General features: G+C 45.6%; 1 protein-coding gene and 1 long non-coding RNA gene across 6 annotated transcripts in view; one reads left to right on the top strand and one right to left on the bottom strand.

Moving 5' to 3' along the window:
- Positions 1-1,985: 1,985 nt before the first annotated feature.
- On the bottom strand, positions 1,986-6,083 carry LOC142421287 (uncharacterized). The gene is made up of 3 exons (XR_012778862.1): positions 5,143-6,083; positions 4,555-4,667; positions 1,986-3,033 (listed from the first exon to the last, which is right to left on the bottom strand). It is a non-coding gene; the product is annotated as an uncharacterized LOC142421287 (long non-coding RNA).
- Positions 5,988-16,030, top strand: part of NAXD (NAD(P)HX dehydratase) — a 53,362-nt gene continuing 43,319 nt past the window's right edge. Inside the window, exons 1-5 of one of the 5 annotated variants that reach the window (XM_075525777.1) lie at positions 5,988-6,345; positions 8,112-8,689; positions 9,973-10,344; positions 13,766-13,916; positions 15,224-15,269. In XM_075525777.1, the coding sequence (XP_075381892.1) occupies positions 8,131-8,689; positions 9,973-10,344; positions 13,766-13,916; positions 15,224-15,269 (1,128 nt within the window). In that variant the 5' untranslated portion in view covers positions 5,988-6,345; positions 8,112-8,130. The other 4 variants (XM_075525780.1, XR_012778861.1, XM_075525798.1 and 1 more) reach the window with 4 other exon arrangements.

Genomic DNA, 16,030 nt, shown 5'->3' with positions numbered 1-16,030 from the left:
TACCCTATTTTGGCTTTTATTTTTAAATGACCTTCTCCTCCCCCAATGGGATTAATTATACCAGTAAAACTCGCAGAGCTGGCCTTGGCATGAAGAAAATGAATTGTTGCTGCCCATACACTTATACAGCTGTGGCAACAACAGGAAGAAATAATACACATGCATACATGCTGACTTTCAAGTAAAGGATGCCGTAATCGAACTCAGGTACGCGTGTTAAATTTTAACACCTGTATATTGAAGAGCAGGCATATTAAGGACTAGAGTATATTTTCCATATACAAGATCTCAGGAATATGTAACATGAACAGCTCTCACAGGGAGCGAAGAGAACTACAGCTTTTTCCTTTGGGCGACAAGATTATGCACAACTCCAGAAGCAACTGGAGGCAAAGACATCACCCGTGGCACTACAGCAATCTAAGACTGACTACAAATGCAAGGCTTAGGGGGCTGTGGGGAAAGCAACTACAAAGTCTCCAGAAAAACCTGGGGACACAACTACTAAAGTTGATATGCTGGATCTGTGAGATGACTAGCAACAAATTACAGAAAAAAAAAGGAAGCAAGGTACCTGAAAGAGGAACCTTTCAGCGTTCAACTCCCTTTATGGATATAGCATGTAGTCTTCTTCTAGCTGTCATGTTCAATATATACTGTATGTTTCCAAGACTGTACCAAACTGTGTCACTTGAGCTACCAATTTATCATTTACAAATCTGTCCATCATGCTGAGCATCCGTGTCTCTCTTAAATGCACATAAAGCTGAGTTTTGAGCAAGGGGTTTGTTGCGTTAAGAGTTACTGTCGCATACAAATAGGAGTCTGAGGAGTGGCTGGGGGGGGAACCCTCCCGTTGAGTCACGAGGTTCAGACAGGACCCCCTTGCTTTCTAAACTCCTTCTCAGAGAGGAGTCTAGGTGCGGCTAGGTCCAGTCTTAGTCTCAGACTTGGTCAACCGTTTATTTTCTAAGGACTGTGTGTATAGCCACTTATCAGAACCCCTCTCAGGGCTTTTGCTAAGGCAACAGCATTAATTTACAACGTTATAAGTCCGGTCGTGTCCAGCGTACTGAACTTCACGATTACGGATTCACTAATAACGCGCTTACACCCCCAGTCTAGTCACGTTGCATGAACTACCACGGCCACACATAAAGAGTCTGGTCGTGTTCAATGAGAACTACCATGGCTAGATCAATGAAGAGTGCAGTTTATTAGAGCAACAGACACACAGATTCTTTGGATTACCGGTGATAAATTCACTGTCTGCAAAGCACGTGCAAATACCCAGAATATGAATAACACTGCCGGCTACAAACACGTTAAAAGATAATAAAGCGACTCTATAGAGATTTCTAAGTTTCCCGGGGAGGCATTTGGTATAACCAAGTGTTCGACTCTTACCCAAAGGCGTCCCGATGGGGGGGGAAGAGAGGCTCAGCCCGTCGACTGATCCCAAACGTTAGAGTGGTACACGATGGTGTCTTCCCTAACATTCTCTTTCTCTTAACCCATTTTATACTATTTTCCACCTTTCAGGTGGAGCTTGAGTGACTCTAGTCATACATACCTTTGTTTAGGATTGGTGTAAAGTTTTCTCGCTTCGCTTTTAAAGGTATAGGCTAGGAAAATTCAGAGCGCAAGCACAGTGAGGGGCGGTCACACCTTGGAGGTGGGTAGCTTTTGGGATAGAGGTGTGTTTTGGTATTATAATGATGTTATAATGAGCAAAGTTCACCAAAAGGACAGCATTTTGTCAAAAACATGGCAGGCTGTTGGCCCAGGGTAGTAAATGTGCAGCTTATCAGTTCCATGACACCTTTAAGTTCCCATATAATTGCAGAGCCTGGCCACGGCATCTCCACACTGCTCCACCCTCTGGGCAGCGCCTCTTAGAGTCAGCACACCAAGTTCCCCTGGCGTTACCAACATCTACAGTTGCAGGCTTAGGGAACTTCCAGGGAATTCTTAGGGAATGGATTCCTTGCATGTCAGCCGCATTCCACCTGGGGAGCTTCTTCAATGCTGTGCCTTACCTAACAGTGTGAATATAAGTTCTAATTTCTAAGTCACCTCAGCAATTATCCCACGGGGTTGACTTTTGTGTATGTACAATGGATAAGACAATATCCAGGCAAAGTCTCCAGGCTCAGCTACAACACAACTAAAATAAAACATCATGTAGCTATTGAACAGTAGAAAAGTGATATAAATTAGTAGTGTACTTCATAATAATAGCAGTGTTCTAAATTGTGTAAGTTAATGGATTTGGCAAATGTTACCTTCTGCCACCAAAGGACAGAGCAAAAGCAGTTTTATGGAAAACTGTGTAACTCCACAATATTTACTTTCTCAGAGTCTCATTATTCCCTATTGAAAAAGAGACGATTTGTTTTAACTTTTTGGATGTTGCTTAAGAGGTGTGCAAGTTTATGTATGTTTGCACTAGATATCAGGAACTTGTTTGAAGAAGTTGGGTGAGCCCAAAAAAGCCCTCTTCACTTCTGTTGCAGTACATAGATCATTCTTATTGCCTGCTCTAAGAAGAGGACAAAACAGAAATGTTCTCTTTATTGTTTCCTTGATATCTGTTTTTTCACCATTAACACTCAGCAAAAAGAGAAAAATTCTTACTGTTCACTTTGGATAAAACAAAAATTATCTAGAGAAGCACAGGGCTTGACAAATATTATTATACTGAATATGTCTAGAAATGATAATGTCTGTACTGCCCTGGTAAAAATATGAAGAATTACAAGAAGCTGTAGGGAATAACTAATTACACAGTATTTAATCAGGTGTGAGTATATTTCTTCTCATTTAGTTTTCTTTCCCTTCTTCAGCCCATGTGACATTCCTGTCTAGTAAACGTTATAGGTAAACCAAAGCATGTTGATGTGTTTTTGTAATGGCTTGTTAATTGCTTGCTGCTATCCTTTGTCTTGAATATAAAAATGCACGGAAGTGTAGTGACAGGAATAATTATCATAGCTTCAGGTCTTCTTATGCTGTTTTTAGTTTCTTTGCAGCCTAGAGAGACATCAAAACTAACAAACTAAAACTTACACCATATAAAAACACATTTTGTCCTGCACTAAGAGAAACATAATATTTGGTGTAAAACATGCTCATCCCACTCACTTTAATGGCAGTAAATAGTACTGCTAATAACATCTGCAGGATTGGCCCCCTTTTTATCTTAACACATATACCATTACTGCCTTCTCTATTACCACTACCAATTCTAACTCCTACAACTTAGCTAGGTAAACATTCAAATGAAATTAAGACTTTCCACTTTTTCATCTTTTTCACAATGAGAAGTGCTTCCAGATTCCCATTTCAACAACAAAGAAATCTTTGGTCATATTTTATGGGCAGTTTCAATTAAAGCTACTTATTACTTCCAAGTTCTTCCATTCCCTCACTCCACATGAGGAATGCTTAAACCCCCTGTTGCAGTTATTAACATGGATATGTTTATAATATTTATGATATTAAATGGTGACTCCAGTACAGGCTGACAGTTATTTGAGTTGAGAGAACGCCATCAACGTATGTTGCAAGCTCTGCTATTGCCACCTGCTGCCCACGTTCACCTTGGAATGGCTTGGGTAGGCAGGGTTGCACAACAGTTATCAAATGGATGGCAAGGACTCAGACTTCAGTGCTGAGTGGGTACAAAGTGATCAGAAGCAAAAAGCAAACATATTGTGAACAAAGATTCAGCAGGAACCTGCAGAAGAAACCACAAAATGGTCCAGAGTGGTCACTATTTTGGGATCTCTACCTAGAGACATGTAGCTTACAGTTCATACCTCACCCTATCTATGTATGTACATTCTGTTGTCCCCAAGCATCAGCTGTCAGTGACTGCTGCAATCTACTACTAAGTCAAACCTCCAAGCTCTTGCCTACCTTGACAGTAGTAGGACGTTCTCAGGTCGGCCACTGATGGCTAGCCTTTCTTTGTGTAGCAGGGGAGGAAGAGGTTGCAGTAATTATTCCACTAATGAGAAGGATATGTTGTGGTGACAGGGCAGCTAGAAAAGGGTTAAAATGCTGGAACTGAAGGCTGAGATCAAGAGCTAGGGAAGGAGGGGCCACCAATGGAGCAACAAGCAATGAAGCCAGAAGGATTTTGCCCAAAGCATAAAAGGGAACTCCGCAGGGTCATTCCTCCCTCCATGTAAGAGAGGGGCAAGCAGACAGACAAGCGGACAAAGTGACAGGACTGTCAGAACAGGAAGCTCAGTAAAAAATGCACAGCATGTTACAGTAAGTAACATCGCTGATGCTGGGCTCAGAGATGGCACTAGTAGTTAACGGATTTATACTGTACACGGTATGGCGATGGCAGCCGGTACTATACCAAAAGAAGGTAACTTGAGTTAGATGCAGAGCAGTAGAACGTTTGAGGCGTGGCAATGTGTTTTGCTCAAAGTTTTTACACTCATGTTGGCTAATAACAGTAGCAAGACTCTTTTAGTTGATGTCAAGGTTGTCCATAACAACCTGAACAACTTTGGCATAGAGGAAGCCCATAGATACCTTTAGGTTTTCTTCTACACGTGAATTGAGAATTGAGTCCTGGAAACTTCACTGATTCCACAAAACAACTTCTGAGGGTTCTGCAGCATCAGAAGAACTTGCTTCCATTTCTGCTACAAAGGAAACCAGAGACCCCAGTGAAAAACAACATTACAATTACATCTTTCTTCTTCTCTCGTTTGTTGGGCACAAGACATGTTTTTGGTGGAACCAGAGATACTTGATGGGATGAAAAAAAATCTACATCATTCTTTCCCCCCTCTCTTCCAGACATTAAGTCAGTGCTGGAGTTACAGGAAATCTACACACTCTATCCTTCCAGATGGAATCAAAACACAAGTGTAAGAAACGTGGTGTTCAACAATCCGATAACCTTTTTTGGGGGGTTAAAACTCATGTAAAAACTAAATGTGATTGGCCATTGAGTCTATCTTTTGGGTTGCCACACAGTTAGATAATCAAAGGGTAAAAAGCATTACTTGTGTTGACTGAATACAAGGCAAATTTTACTGACCCGATATTGCCTTTAAAATCGTACCAGATACCAGGACCTATAGAAGAGTAACTTTTCAATAAACAAGTTAATACCTGACAGTGAACTTGTCAGGCATCCAAGTTCCTGCTCCAGTACCTGGGTTACTGTTCAATCTGGGTTACTAAAAGCTCAGGTTGTCTGTCTTGCAGTTTGCAGACAGCATGGCTGTTTTACATGATGCTGAAAGGCACGAATCTCTCCTGCTTGGGTTTGGTCCAGGTAAAACCAGCAGGTCTGTTTGAGCACAGCCTATATATAACACAAAACAGTAAAGGAAAATGTTGTCTGTCTTCACCCCTTCAAAATATTGATTGAAACATTGACATTTTACTGCTGTAGTTAGGCTAGAAGCTTTTATGAGTTAAAAATGACACTCTTGCTTGAAATACCTAGGAGTCTAGAGCAGAAATTACCGCTGTTTTGAGCTTTAATGTTTCAGATTTCTCATGCATATAACCATGTCAGTTTTTCCTGGGCAACGCTGTATCTTGATTTATTGTCCAGATTAAGGAGGTGCCGTAGGACCAGAGCTGAACATCAGCTGGTATTTCCACTGGCTCTGGTATGTTTTAGAGTAAAAGAAAATATTACAAGAATACTGCTCTAAAATGACGTATCTGAGCTAGAAATAGCAGCTTAGAAATGAATCACACTCGTAAATCAGGGGTTTGCTCAGAAACGCCTGGCGAGGTGAGGGATGTGAAGCGCTTTCAAACGCTGGGAGCAATAAATGGTAATTCCTAGGAGTTTTTAATTGCTGCCAATTAAAAGGGCTGCAAGGCAGCCCCAAAGCGCCCTGACGGCCGGGCGCTCCCGGCTCTACCTTTCCCCTCCCGGGCCGGGCCCTGCCACACAACCGCCCGGCCCGCGCTGCCGCGCCGCAGGGGCGCACCTTGCGCGCCCGGCCCCGCTCCGAGGAGGAGGAGGCCCGAGGGCGCCAGGCCCTGCGCCGCCGGGGAAGGCCGCAGCGGCCCTGTCCGGCCCCACGGGCGCCGGGAGCCGCGGCCGTTCCCTCAGCGCGGCCCGCCCGCGCAGGCCCCGCGCCGCCATTGGCTGCCGCCGAGGGGTGGGGGGGAGGCCGCGGCGCGCCGCGGGGAGGCGCGGAGCGGTGCCGGGCGGGCGCGCCCGCGTAGGCCTGCCTTGCCCGGCCCGGCCCGGCCCTGCCCTGCCCGGCCCGGAAGCCGCGCCGATGAGTTGTGTGCGCCGCTTGCCTGCGCGCTTGGCGGGGGGTGTCGGGAGCCCCGCGCTGTGGCTAGGTAAGAGGAGAGCGCGGAGCAGCGCGTCGCGGGGCCCGGCCCGGCCGCAGCCCCTGCCTTCTCCTCCGGGAGGATGTGGGGACGGGGCGCTGTCACCGCCGGCGCCCTGGCTGCGCTGGCCTTGGCCCTGGCTGCGGCCCTCTGGCTGCGGTGTGATGAAGGTATACACATCTCTGCACCGGGGCTCTGGCGGGGAGGGGGTGGGGCCTGCCCCTGAGGGGAGGCGGGGGCGGGCCAGGCCGGGCGGGTGGGCGCCGAGGGCCGCCGGTGGCGGGTGCTCCCCGAGCGGCGGCAGCCTTGGCCGGTGCCGAGGGCTGACCTCCGAGGGGGGCCACGGAAGCCCGTGGGGCGGCCGGGTGGGTGGGTGTTCCCTGCGGAGGGAAAGGCCGCCGGGCGGGGGCCTCGGTCGGGCTGCCCCGCTGGGGGGGGGCTGGGCCGGGGCGTGAGGGAGGCGGTGGCGGGGCCCCGTGACGGGGAGGTGGGCTTGTCGCCGTCGCTGCGCAGCTCCCGCCGGAGAACGGTTTCGGAGCAAAACCAAGGAGAAAGGGCAGGGGCCGGAACGGCTTGTGGGCGGCAGTGGGGCCCGAGGGCGGCTCGGCACAATGAAACCCACCCCCGCCTGCAGCGGGGAACCGGCAGGGCCGCTCACCTGCCTTGCGAAGGGATGGCGGGGGGGGGCCACGCACACAAACCCGACCACCTTCGCAGGTGTCCGCCGAGGGCAGGGGCTGCCTGATGCAGCGGGGGCCTCCGGGAGGCGCCGTCTCTGGCAGCCGCAGCGTGGGCTTTTGTGGCGGCCTGCAGGGGCGAGCCGAGCCGGCTGCGCCCGGGCTCCCCCGCGCCGCAGGCACCGCTCGTGTGCGTGTGTGCGCTAGTGCGTGTCTGCGGGAGCCTGGCCGCCTGCCCCGCGGCTGAGTGACATCGGCGGCCCTGGGGAGCGGGCAGGGAGGTTGTTGCCCGTGCTGGCGCGGCACGGCGGTGTGCTGGGGTGAGGTAGGGCGCCGAGCGGAGCTGCGGGCTCTCGGCCGCCGTGCGCCGAGCTGCAGCGCCCTGTGTGTGTGTGTGTGTGTGCGCGTGTGTGCAGGGATCGCGCTCCACTGCGGCGGGGAGGGAGGGAGGAGGAGGAGGAGGAGGAGGGAGGGAGGGAGGGAGGGAGGGAAGGAGGGAGGCAGGCAGGCAGGCAGGCAGGGAGGCGCGCTGTGATGAGCAGGGCCTCCAAGTCCAGCCAGCGCCGTCGTCCTGCCGCTCCCGGAGGAGCCCGGGGCGGGGGAGCGGCCGCGCCGGCCGCGCACGGATGACTGCCTGAGCGGGGTGGCGGCGCGTCCTGCCCCGGGGGAGGGTGCCGCGGCTCCGCGTCGGGAGCCCGGTTGTTTATTTTTTATTTATCATCATTGTTTTCGGAGGGGAGCGAGCCGGGGAGGGAAGGGATTTTTTTATTTTTTTTTAACACACACACACACACCACCACCCCCTTTTTGCAGGTGCCCGCAGCGCAAAGCGGCGCCTGGAAAGTTTTGTTTGCGTGCGTGCGGGCTGCGAGCGGCGGCGGCCCGGGCTGGGATGCGGGGCCCGGGGCCCGGCTCCCCGCCGCTTCCCGCCGCACCGCGGCTGCCGGGGCTGGCGTAGGCGCCCCCTGGGAGAGCCGAGTGCGGGCATTAAACCCCCCTCCTCCTCCCCGCCGCCCTCCTCCGCCCCCCTCCGTCCCTCCCTCCCTCGCTCCCTCCCTCCCTCCCTCCCTCCCTCTCCCCGGTGCGCGGCCATTGCAGTGACCCCGGCCGGCCAAGGATGATCACGAACACGCGGGGCTTCCTCTGGTCGGACCTGGAGACGCGGGCGCTGCTGGAGATCTGGGGCGAGGCGGACGTGCAGTCGGCGCTGGACGGCAACTTTCGCAACAGCCATGTGTACCGGGACGTGGCCTGCCGCTTGGCCGAGCTGGGCTTCGAGCGCACCCCCGAGCAGTGCCGCATCCGCATCAAGGGCCTCAAGCGCCAGTACTACCAGGCCCGGGACGGGCTGAAGAAGAACGGGCACGCCCGCAAGATATGCAAGTACTACGACGAAATGGATCGGATCCTCAGCTGCCGGGGGGGCCCCGACGGCGCCCCCGAACCCCTGGCCCCGCCGCCCGACGGCGCCCAGCCGGCGGGGCCGCTCGCCGGGCCGCCCACGCCGGGCACGCCGCACAACAGCCGCGAGGTGGACGCCGAGCTGGACGAGGACGCCGAGCTGGAGTCCCCCCGCGACAACTTCACCGAGGACTCCGGGGAGTGCTCCTCCTACGCCGACCACCCCATCAAGGTGGAGTGCCCCCCCTTCGCCATCCCCGTGCCGCCGGGCGACGGTGAGTAGCCGCCGGGCTCCCGGCGCCGGGTGTCCTCCCCTCACCCCGCGAGCAGCGCGGCACCCCCCGGGCTCTGGCAGCCCAACTGCCCGCGCCTCTCTCCAGCTAGCGTGCTTCTAGTGGCTTCTGCCTTACCCTGCTCTCTCCCGCCCCGTCCTCTGCGCTCCGAAATCCGCCCCTGCCCCCCGCCCTTCCCCTGCACCTTGCTCGGCCCCGAAAGCTTCTACCCCCCCCCCCCCCCCCCGCGTCCCCCCCGCCCCCGAACGCCGCCTGGAAGGGCAGCGGTCTGCTGCGGGGAGCGGGAAGTGCTGCAAACCGGGTAGGGGGAGAGGGGAGATGCTGGGCGGACGGAGACCGTAGTGAGTTTTTATCGGTGTTTATCAGTGGGAAACCAAGGGAAAACTAGCGCAGAGATTATCAAGACAAAGTGTCAGCGCTATACAAGAAAATAGGCATCCTTCTCGCTGGAGGGTTTTCCCGTTCCCTGCAGACTATGTACAGTTTTGTTAATCGGTATTAAAATGATGATGACGATGATACCTGAAAAATCTGCTTATTGTTGCAGATAGGCCAGAAACCTAGGGGAGAGCTTTTACATAATTAATTGCTTGAGTTGTTTCAGAAACACTGCTTCTAACTTCAGCAGGCTTGCGGACAGAAGCAGCCCTTAGATAAAGCCTGTCCCTTCCTTGCTCGGTCTTTACCCTCAGCTCCGTATTTGTGTTGGGGGGGCAGTGTTATTTGTTTGTTTTAAATCCAGATTAATGCCGTGGTTTTAATACAAACATGAACCTGTCTTCAGAAGTTGACATCACTGAGGGATCAGCCAATTGGTTGACGTTTAACCAACCTTCTTTTTACACATAAACCCCATCAAAGAATTGTTTACACTAATGTTCTTTTGAAATGCAAATCCAGAATGCCAACAGACTGAAACTCAATTTAGATTAATGTAATTACCTGCAATACACAAATGAGGCTATACTATTTAATAGCCTTCACTTAAACCTTTTTGGAAGATCAAAAAGACTCCTATTGTTGAAGTTTAGTACTACAACAATTAAAAGATGCCTCTGTGTAATTTTCGTGTTACCTTTATAACTTTGCAGAAGCTTGTGTTTTTGCTGTGGTACTCTGAAATAAAAATATCTGAAATAATTACAATTCACATCAAAAAAGAATAACAACTTTGTGACGTATTAGGTCCACATCTCATAGGGAGATTTTTTTGCTGCTTTCTTCTTAGCACTTCAGAAAAATAATTGTCTGTCCTCTTGTTTTAGGCTTTAAAGAAATCAATGCTCCAACTATTACCCCACCTCTCAATCAGCCCAAAAGGTCAAAAAAACGCCATGCAAATTTAACATTGGATAAAATGATGGAAAAATTCCTGCAGCAGAGTGTGGATACAGAAGAGAAATTTTACAGATATGAAGAGCAGAGGCTCAAAATTGAGGACAAGCGTCGGGAAGCTGAGCATGCTCGAGAGCTCCAGATGTTACAGATGTTGGGACAGATGTTGGCAGGAATTTCTTCTACGGTATCACAAAGGTCACAATCTATACCAGCGAGTCCACCTCAGAGAGCGAACCATCGTTCATATGGGGATAACTTTAATTATAATGCTATGACAGCAGCACTTTCTCCACCGATAGGTACTTCCTTCTATAGCATAAACAAACGCTCATTTTTTTTAAACTTCTGTGTGAAAGCACTGGTAGTAAGTAGCTTTTGAAAATAAAAGCTAGTTGGAATTATTTAACATTGTGGTGAAGGTGTCTGTCTGATGTAAAATGAAATTAAAACGTCATTCGTACCATTGTACCGATTATTTAATATAGATACATTAGTTACAACAAATTTTAATGAGTGAAATCACACTTTTTGAACCATATAAACAGTGGGGACGTCTTTCCACGTTCACGTCTCTGTAAAGTGAAGTTAGGAGAAGTTTTATATGTGAAAGGCAAGAAGTGCATTTGCTGAAAGCTGTCTGGAAACACTAGGTACCTTGTAGTGGAAATTCTGCTGCTATTGAAGTTAACAGGCCTAACCCAGGATATGAAGTTAAGGCTGTGCATATGTTTTTTCAGGGTTGGGAAAAGAGTGGAGTTTTGCCTACACTGAAGTAAGTCAAATGTTAAAATCCAGCTTCTTTAAAATAAATTTCTTTAAATCAAAATTCTGAATCTTATCTTTTAATTAAACATCATATTACTGTAGTAGGCGTAGTAGAAGATGAAAATATCGGCATATATTTTATTCTACACTAGTTCATTTATAAATTCTTTGGGGATCTGAATTTATTTTAAAGAAAAAGGCAAAGCAGTAACTCTAGAATTGGTATTTATGCACAGACTTTTCCTTCCGTACCTTATGTGTGGGCCAGAAGCTGATAATTGGATATTAGCATTCATTAACAGACTTCTCGGGATCTGTGGCTCCGTGTCATTTATCTTTATCGTAGTCTCTTTGTATGTGGAGGTAGATTGTGTGGGCAGGAGGAAAACAGGGATACTCTTGTCAGTGCTGAAACCAGAGTCGGCTCGGGGCTCAGTGGTTGTAACCTGCCGCATGGAAATGACATAAGTCTTGTTCTGTTTTAATTGTGAATTTCACAGTGCTCGGAAGAAAAAAGCATGGTTTGAAAAGAAAGAAAAACACTCAGCCTCAGTGTTGAATAATAATCCGGCATGCCAGATCCTAAAGGGCATTCTCTGATTCCTGGGAGAATCTTGGAGCCTTTTCAGTTCTACGTTACATACTGCGTTTCCCTGTAAAATGCATGGGGGACTGGATGGTTAGGCCTATTGAGGGTTTAGGCTGGCTGACTTGGTTGTGTTTCTTCTTGACTGGATAGTTGGTCTGGAGCATTCCTTGATGGCAGCAGACTTTTGTAGGTAAATTACAGCACATGCATGGATTGTGTGTTTTAAATGTTGTTTTCACTTTTAAATTAAAAGGAAACCTGAAATGCTTTAGAAAATCCCTTAGGAAATCATTTGAGGTTCCAGACTACGGTGATGGTATCTAGAAGGCCTTACCATTACTTCTGAAAGGTTTTTCGCTGAAAGCATTTCATTATCTGTAAGGACTTGAAACTAAAGTTCAGCTTTTCTTGCTGGACTTCATCATATAGGTGTACAATCATATTACACTGTGCAAAAATGCATTATATATATTTAACTGTAGCAAGAGCAACTTGAGATTCTAATCTTTTAATTGGTGAAGGTATAACAAAGAGTTTATAAAAAAATGTGAAAATAACACTTCAGGCAGCACATCTTTTACAGAATTAAGATTTCAGTTGTTTATAGCTAAGTATGCCTTAGTGTTTCTGTAGGTAAGTGGGGCTCTATTAAGAATTGCTTTTTGCATAATTCTCTGTTTTCTCCCCATTTATTGTGCAACCACTTTATATTTACATATAAACAAAAAACAGCAACAAAGAAGCAGAGGACCTTCTTAACGACATTGCACTTTAAGGGTTACAAGCTATATGATAAGTATATTTCTTGTGTGGTTGAAACCAGTGAGTGCATGAAGTGTGATTTAAAGAAAATAATCTGCCCTATTTCCAGAGGAGATGAGCGTTTTGTTCTCCTCTGGGTCACTGCAATGCTATTTTGGCTATAATGCAAAACAGGGTGGTTTTTTTGTTGTTTTGTTTGTTTAACCTCAGTAGGAATGGGATGCCTCTATTATAGAAGGATTTTAAAAGCAAAAGATCAGCCAGGAGTATTTATCATTATTGAACACTAAAGCATTTTATTACTGAAGATTAGCATGTCTGGTTTAGGTTTAGATTCTGTGGAAGATGGAGAGAAAGATGCTTTCTGCTGATAGCGCACAGATGCGGAGTTTTCTTGTTTATTACATTTTTTCCCCATTATGTCCAAAATTTCTGGAACAGTTTTTCCTCTCCCCCCCCCCCCCCCCCGTTTTTTCTTCCCCCTCCTCTACATTTTGGAGGTGGGGGGTGGGATTACTAAGTTTTATACAGCTGAAAATAAGGACTGTTGTGGGAGCTATTTTTTACGTAATTATGTATTACTATATAGCAGTTCCATGAAAGCTTTTTTAGAAGATCTGTAAAAAAGAAAGTAAGCATAGCTACAGTCTAGGAGACTGATATTAACATTAAAATAAACTACTCTTCTGAACAGAATTGTATAGTTAATGAGGAGCTTTGTTGAAATAGATCTTATTCTTTTAGTGTATTTACTGCAATTTATAGTTAACACATCCTTGACAGAAGTACTGATCTTCAGTTTCTCCCATGTTAGGTAAACAGTTTAATTCTCTTTAGTTGTAATTGTTGAAATACTTTTTTATTCTAAATTTTTGTAGTCTTTTGACAGTAATTTGAATATGTAGCATTCTGAGTGTACAGTTGTTTTAATATGTAGCTTGACATGTAGCTTTGCATCAGAAACCTGTAGTTGTATTATAGCTAAAAATTATCTTTGCCTGATATTTGTAATGTTTGCATCTGGTGCATTGGATTACAGTTTTGCAGAAAGATTTTCGTTATGCTTTGTAACCACCTGCCAAAACAAAAGCAGTGAGATGGGCCCTGATTCTGCTAAGAGGTGGAAGTCTTTAAGGGGAAGTAAAAAATAAGACAGGGTGTACATTTAAAATGTGGTTTTAGTTGCTCTGTGCTTGCTCTGTGCCTGGATGTGTTTAGACCTTACTAAGTGTACCTATTTCAGTTGAGCTTAATTATGGAAGTGATTTCAGGCTGAACTAAGAAGATATTTCTGGTTACAAAATGTTCATATAACTATTCTGGGCTGTTGTTTCTTTCTGTACCTGAGCTCTAAATTAGGACTGTGAGCAGTCGGTGGGAATAGTCTCTGCATCAGACCCTAAATTCATTTTTAAAATGATCACCTTCCCTAGTTACTCACTGTTTTAAAGGCCTTTAAGTGAGAAAGCATTTGGTTTTTACAAGTATGTCACTTTGTATATCTTTGAGTGATTTTATTAGTGTTTATGAGTGCTTAAAAGAAATGCTGATGGTAGTTTAAGAAAGAACATACTTCAAAGTAACACTTATTTTCTTCTTTTCAGTTATAGAGAGATCTTTTTCACTGCACAGAACGCACTCTCTAAAGGATATGGAGAATATTTTTCAACTGGTGCGCAATGTTATCCCTCCTCTAACAGGGAAAAGGCATAAAGGTCAAGATGGACGTATAGGCATTGTTGGAGGATGTCAAGAGTAAGTTAAACAGAAATTTGATTTTTGTTTCTGAGAGAGTTTGAGGATGTTATAAATACTTGTAGAAGCCATTCAGACTCACCTTACGTTTAAAACATGAGTATTTTCCAGAGCGCTGTACTAGTCCATCATCATGACCATGCATACTTATGAAAGAACATGTTTCCCTGCAGTTGTGTTGCAAAATTTTGGTAGTGAATATGGTTGAAACTTAGAACGCTGTTTGTGTCTGTGTCTACCTTCTCTGTCTTTTTTGACTACCGAACTCTCTGCTCTCAGCGTTAGTCTTTTCCCATTACACGATAAAATTATAGAATAAGTAGAATGGAGTAAGACAGTGGCACATCTGATTATTTTTTTGTATTTTGGTATCTTGGGAACTGGGTCTCTTAAATCAGGAATAGAATATTTTCTTACTGCACACTTTTTATTTTGATAAATCGTGGTGTTTACTAGATTCTGTCAATACCTTGTTTTATGTTCTGGAGTAATAGAAATAGCATGTTTCAGGGAAAAAAAGAGATACAGCATAAATCAGTTAAATGCTGTACTGACCTAGAAATAAAACAGGCTCTATTCTTTTCTTGTGCAGATTACTGAATGTGGTCAATACTTTGAATGAGCCATGACACCCTCCTGTTTTTCATTTTCCCCTTTTGGTAGAGATGGCACCATTCTCCTGTAAAAGAGATCTGCTGTTGGACATCTGCCATTAATAAACATTCTATAAAGAGCAAAAAGGTGCTGTCTCATAGCTGGGTTGATTAGCCAGGAGTTTTCCTGTTTGTCTAATGCGCTTAGGTTCTTACCTTTTGGCGGAAGTAGGCATCTCTGGAGGGTGACTGCATCCATATCTCTGTCTTCAGTCTTCATAATAAGAATTTAGGGCAACCGGAATCACAGTTTAGGCACTTTAGTTAAGCGTCTAAAACCAGATGGGATTGATCCAGGTCACAGATCCCAGATTTGGCTTGCAAACAGTGCTCTGACTCTTGGTTTTTTTGTTTGTCTCTATAAACTTTTAAGTTGGTTGTCTGAGAAGAGTTTGCCTTTTTATGGCATGATCTTTATAAATATTTCTATGAAAGGATCAGGTGGCTAAGGTGAAATCCTGTGCCTTTGAAATCAAAGCAAGATTTGAGATTTGCTTCAGTGTAGCAAGATTTTATCTGTCTTTTACAGCAAACAAAAGAGAAAGCTTTTTTTAAAATTTGCTCTTGAATTTGGGACTTCATTATGGCAGGCTGATTTCCAGATGACCTAATCTCATGACTGTGTTTCCTAACCTAAATTGTATTTCATTCTAGATACACTGGAGCACCGTATTTTGCTGCAATTACAGCTCTCAAAGTGGTACGTGTTCTTCTATACCAATCCAAAATGAACTTTTCATCATTTATATTGGCTGAGCGCCATTTTTTAAAAGCATTCGTTCTGTGCTGCACATGAAATTTGAGTTCTAGAAGGTCTTCTATTTAACAAAAGAAAATCCTTAGTCCTGGATTTGTAGAAATACTTTGTAAATATGTGTCATTTGCTATGTTTCTGTAAATATTTTCTCTGTATAAGGTAATTATTAATTTCTCTGTCAAAAAATGGAAAATTTCAGAGGCAAAACTGTTTTATCAGAGACTTGGATAGGAAATTTGAAAACTTGATGAAATATTTTCTCCAAAAGTGAACAATAAAATAACTTTAGATCAATGTTTAAAGTTATGTTTTCAATGCTGCAGTCAGTTCTTCAGAAATTTTTTGTGGACCTGATAAGTGTGTTGAATGAAGTAACTTTCTTTCAAATCTTACAGCTTTAGGCTAGTAAAACTCTTATGTGCTATAAGTCTAAAGATTGTTGGTTGAATTTAATGTAATTTTTAATAGCACATTTTATTTACATTATAATCTTTAGCAGAAGTATTTTCTAAGCTTTTTTTTCCTAGAAGTGTGAACTTCCTTATTTTAGTGACATATTAACTCGCTAAAAATACATTTACTGCAGACTACATAGATACAGTGGTGATAAGCCAAATGTAAACAAATCATGCGTACATAATACATGTACTTTTCGGTGCTCTATATATAGTGTGTCAGTACATTCAGTTCATTGTGTATGTTTT

Source organism: Mycteria americana, chromosome 1 (assembly GCF_035582795.1).
Source record: "Mycteria americana isolate JAX WOST 10 ecotype Jacksonville Zoo and Gardens chromosome 1, USCA_MyAme_1.0, whole genome shotgun sequence".
Lineage (NCBI taxonomy): Eukaryota > Metazoa > Chordata > Aves > Ciconiiformes > Ciconiidae > Mycteria > Mycteria americana.
This window is presented reverse-complemented; position numbering and strand designations above follow the sequence as displayed.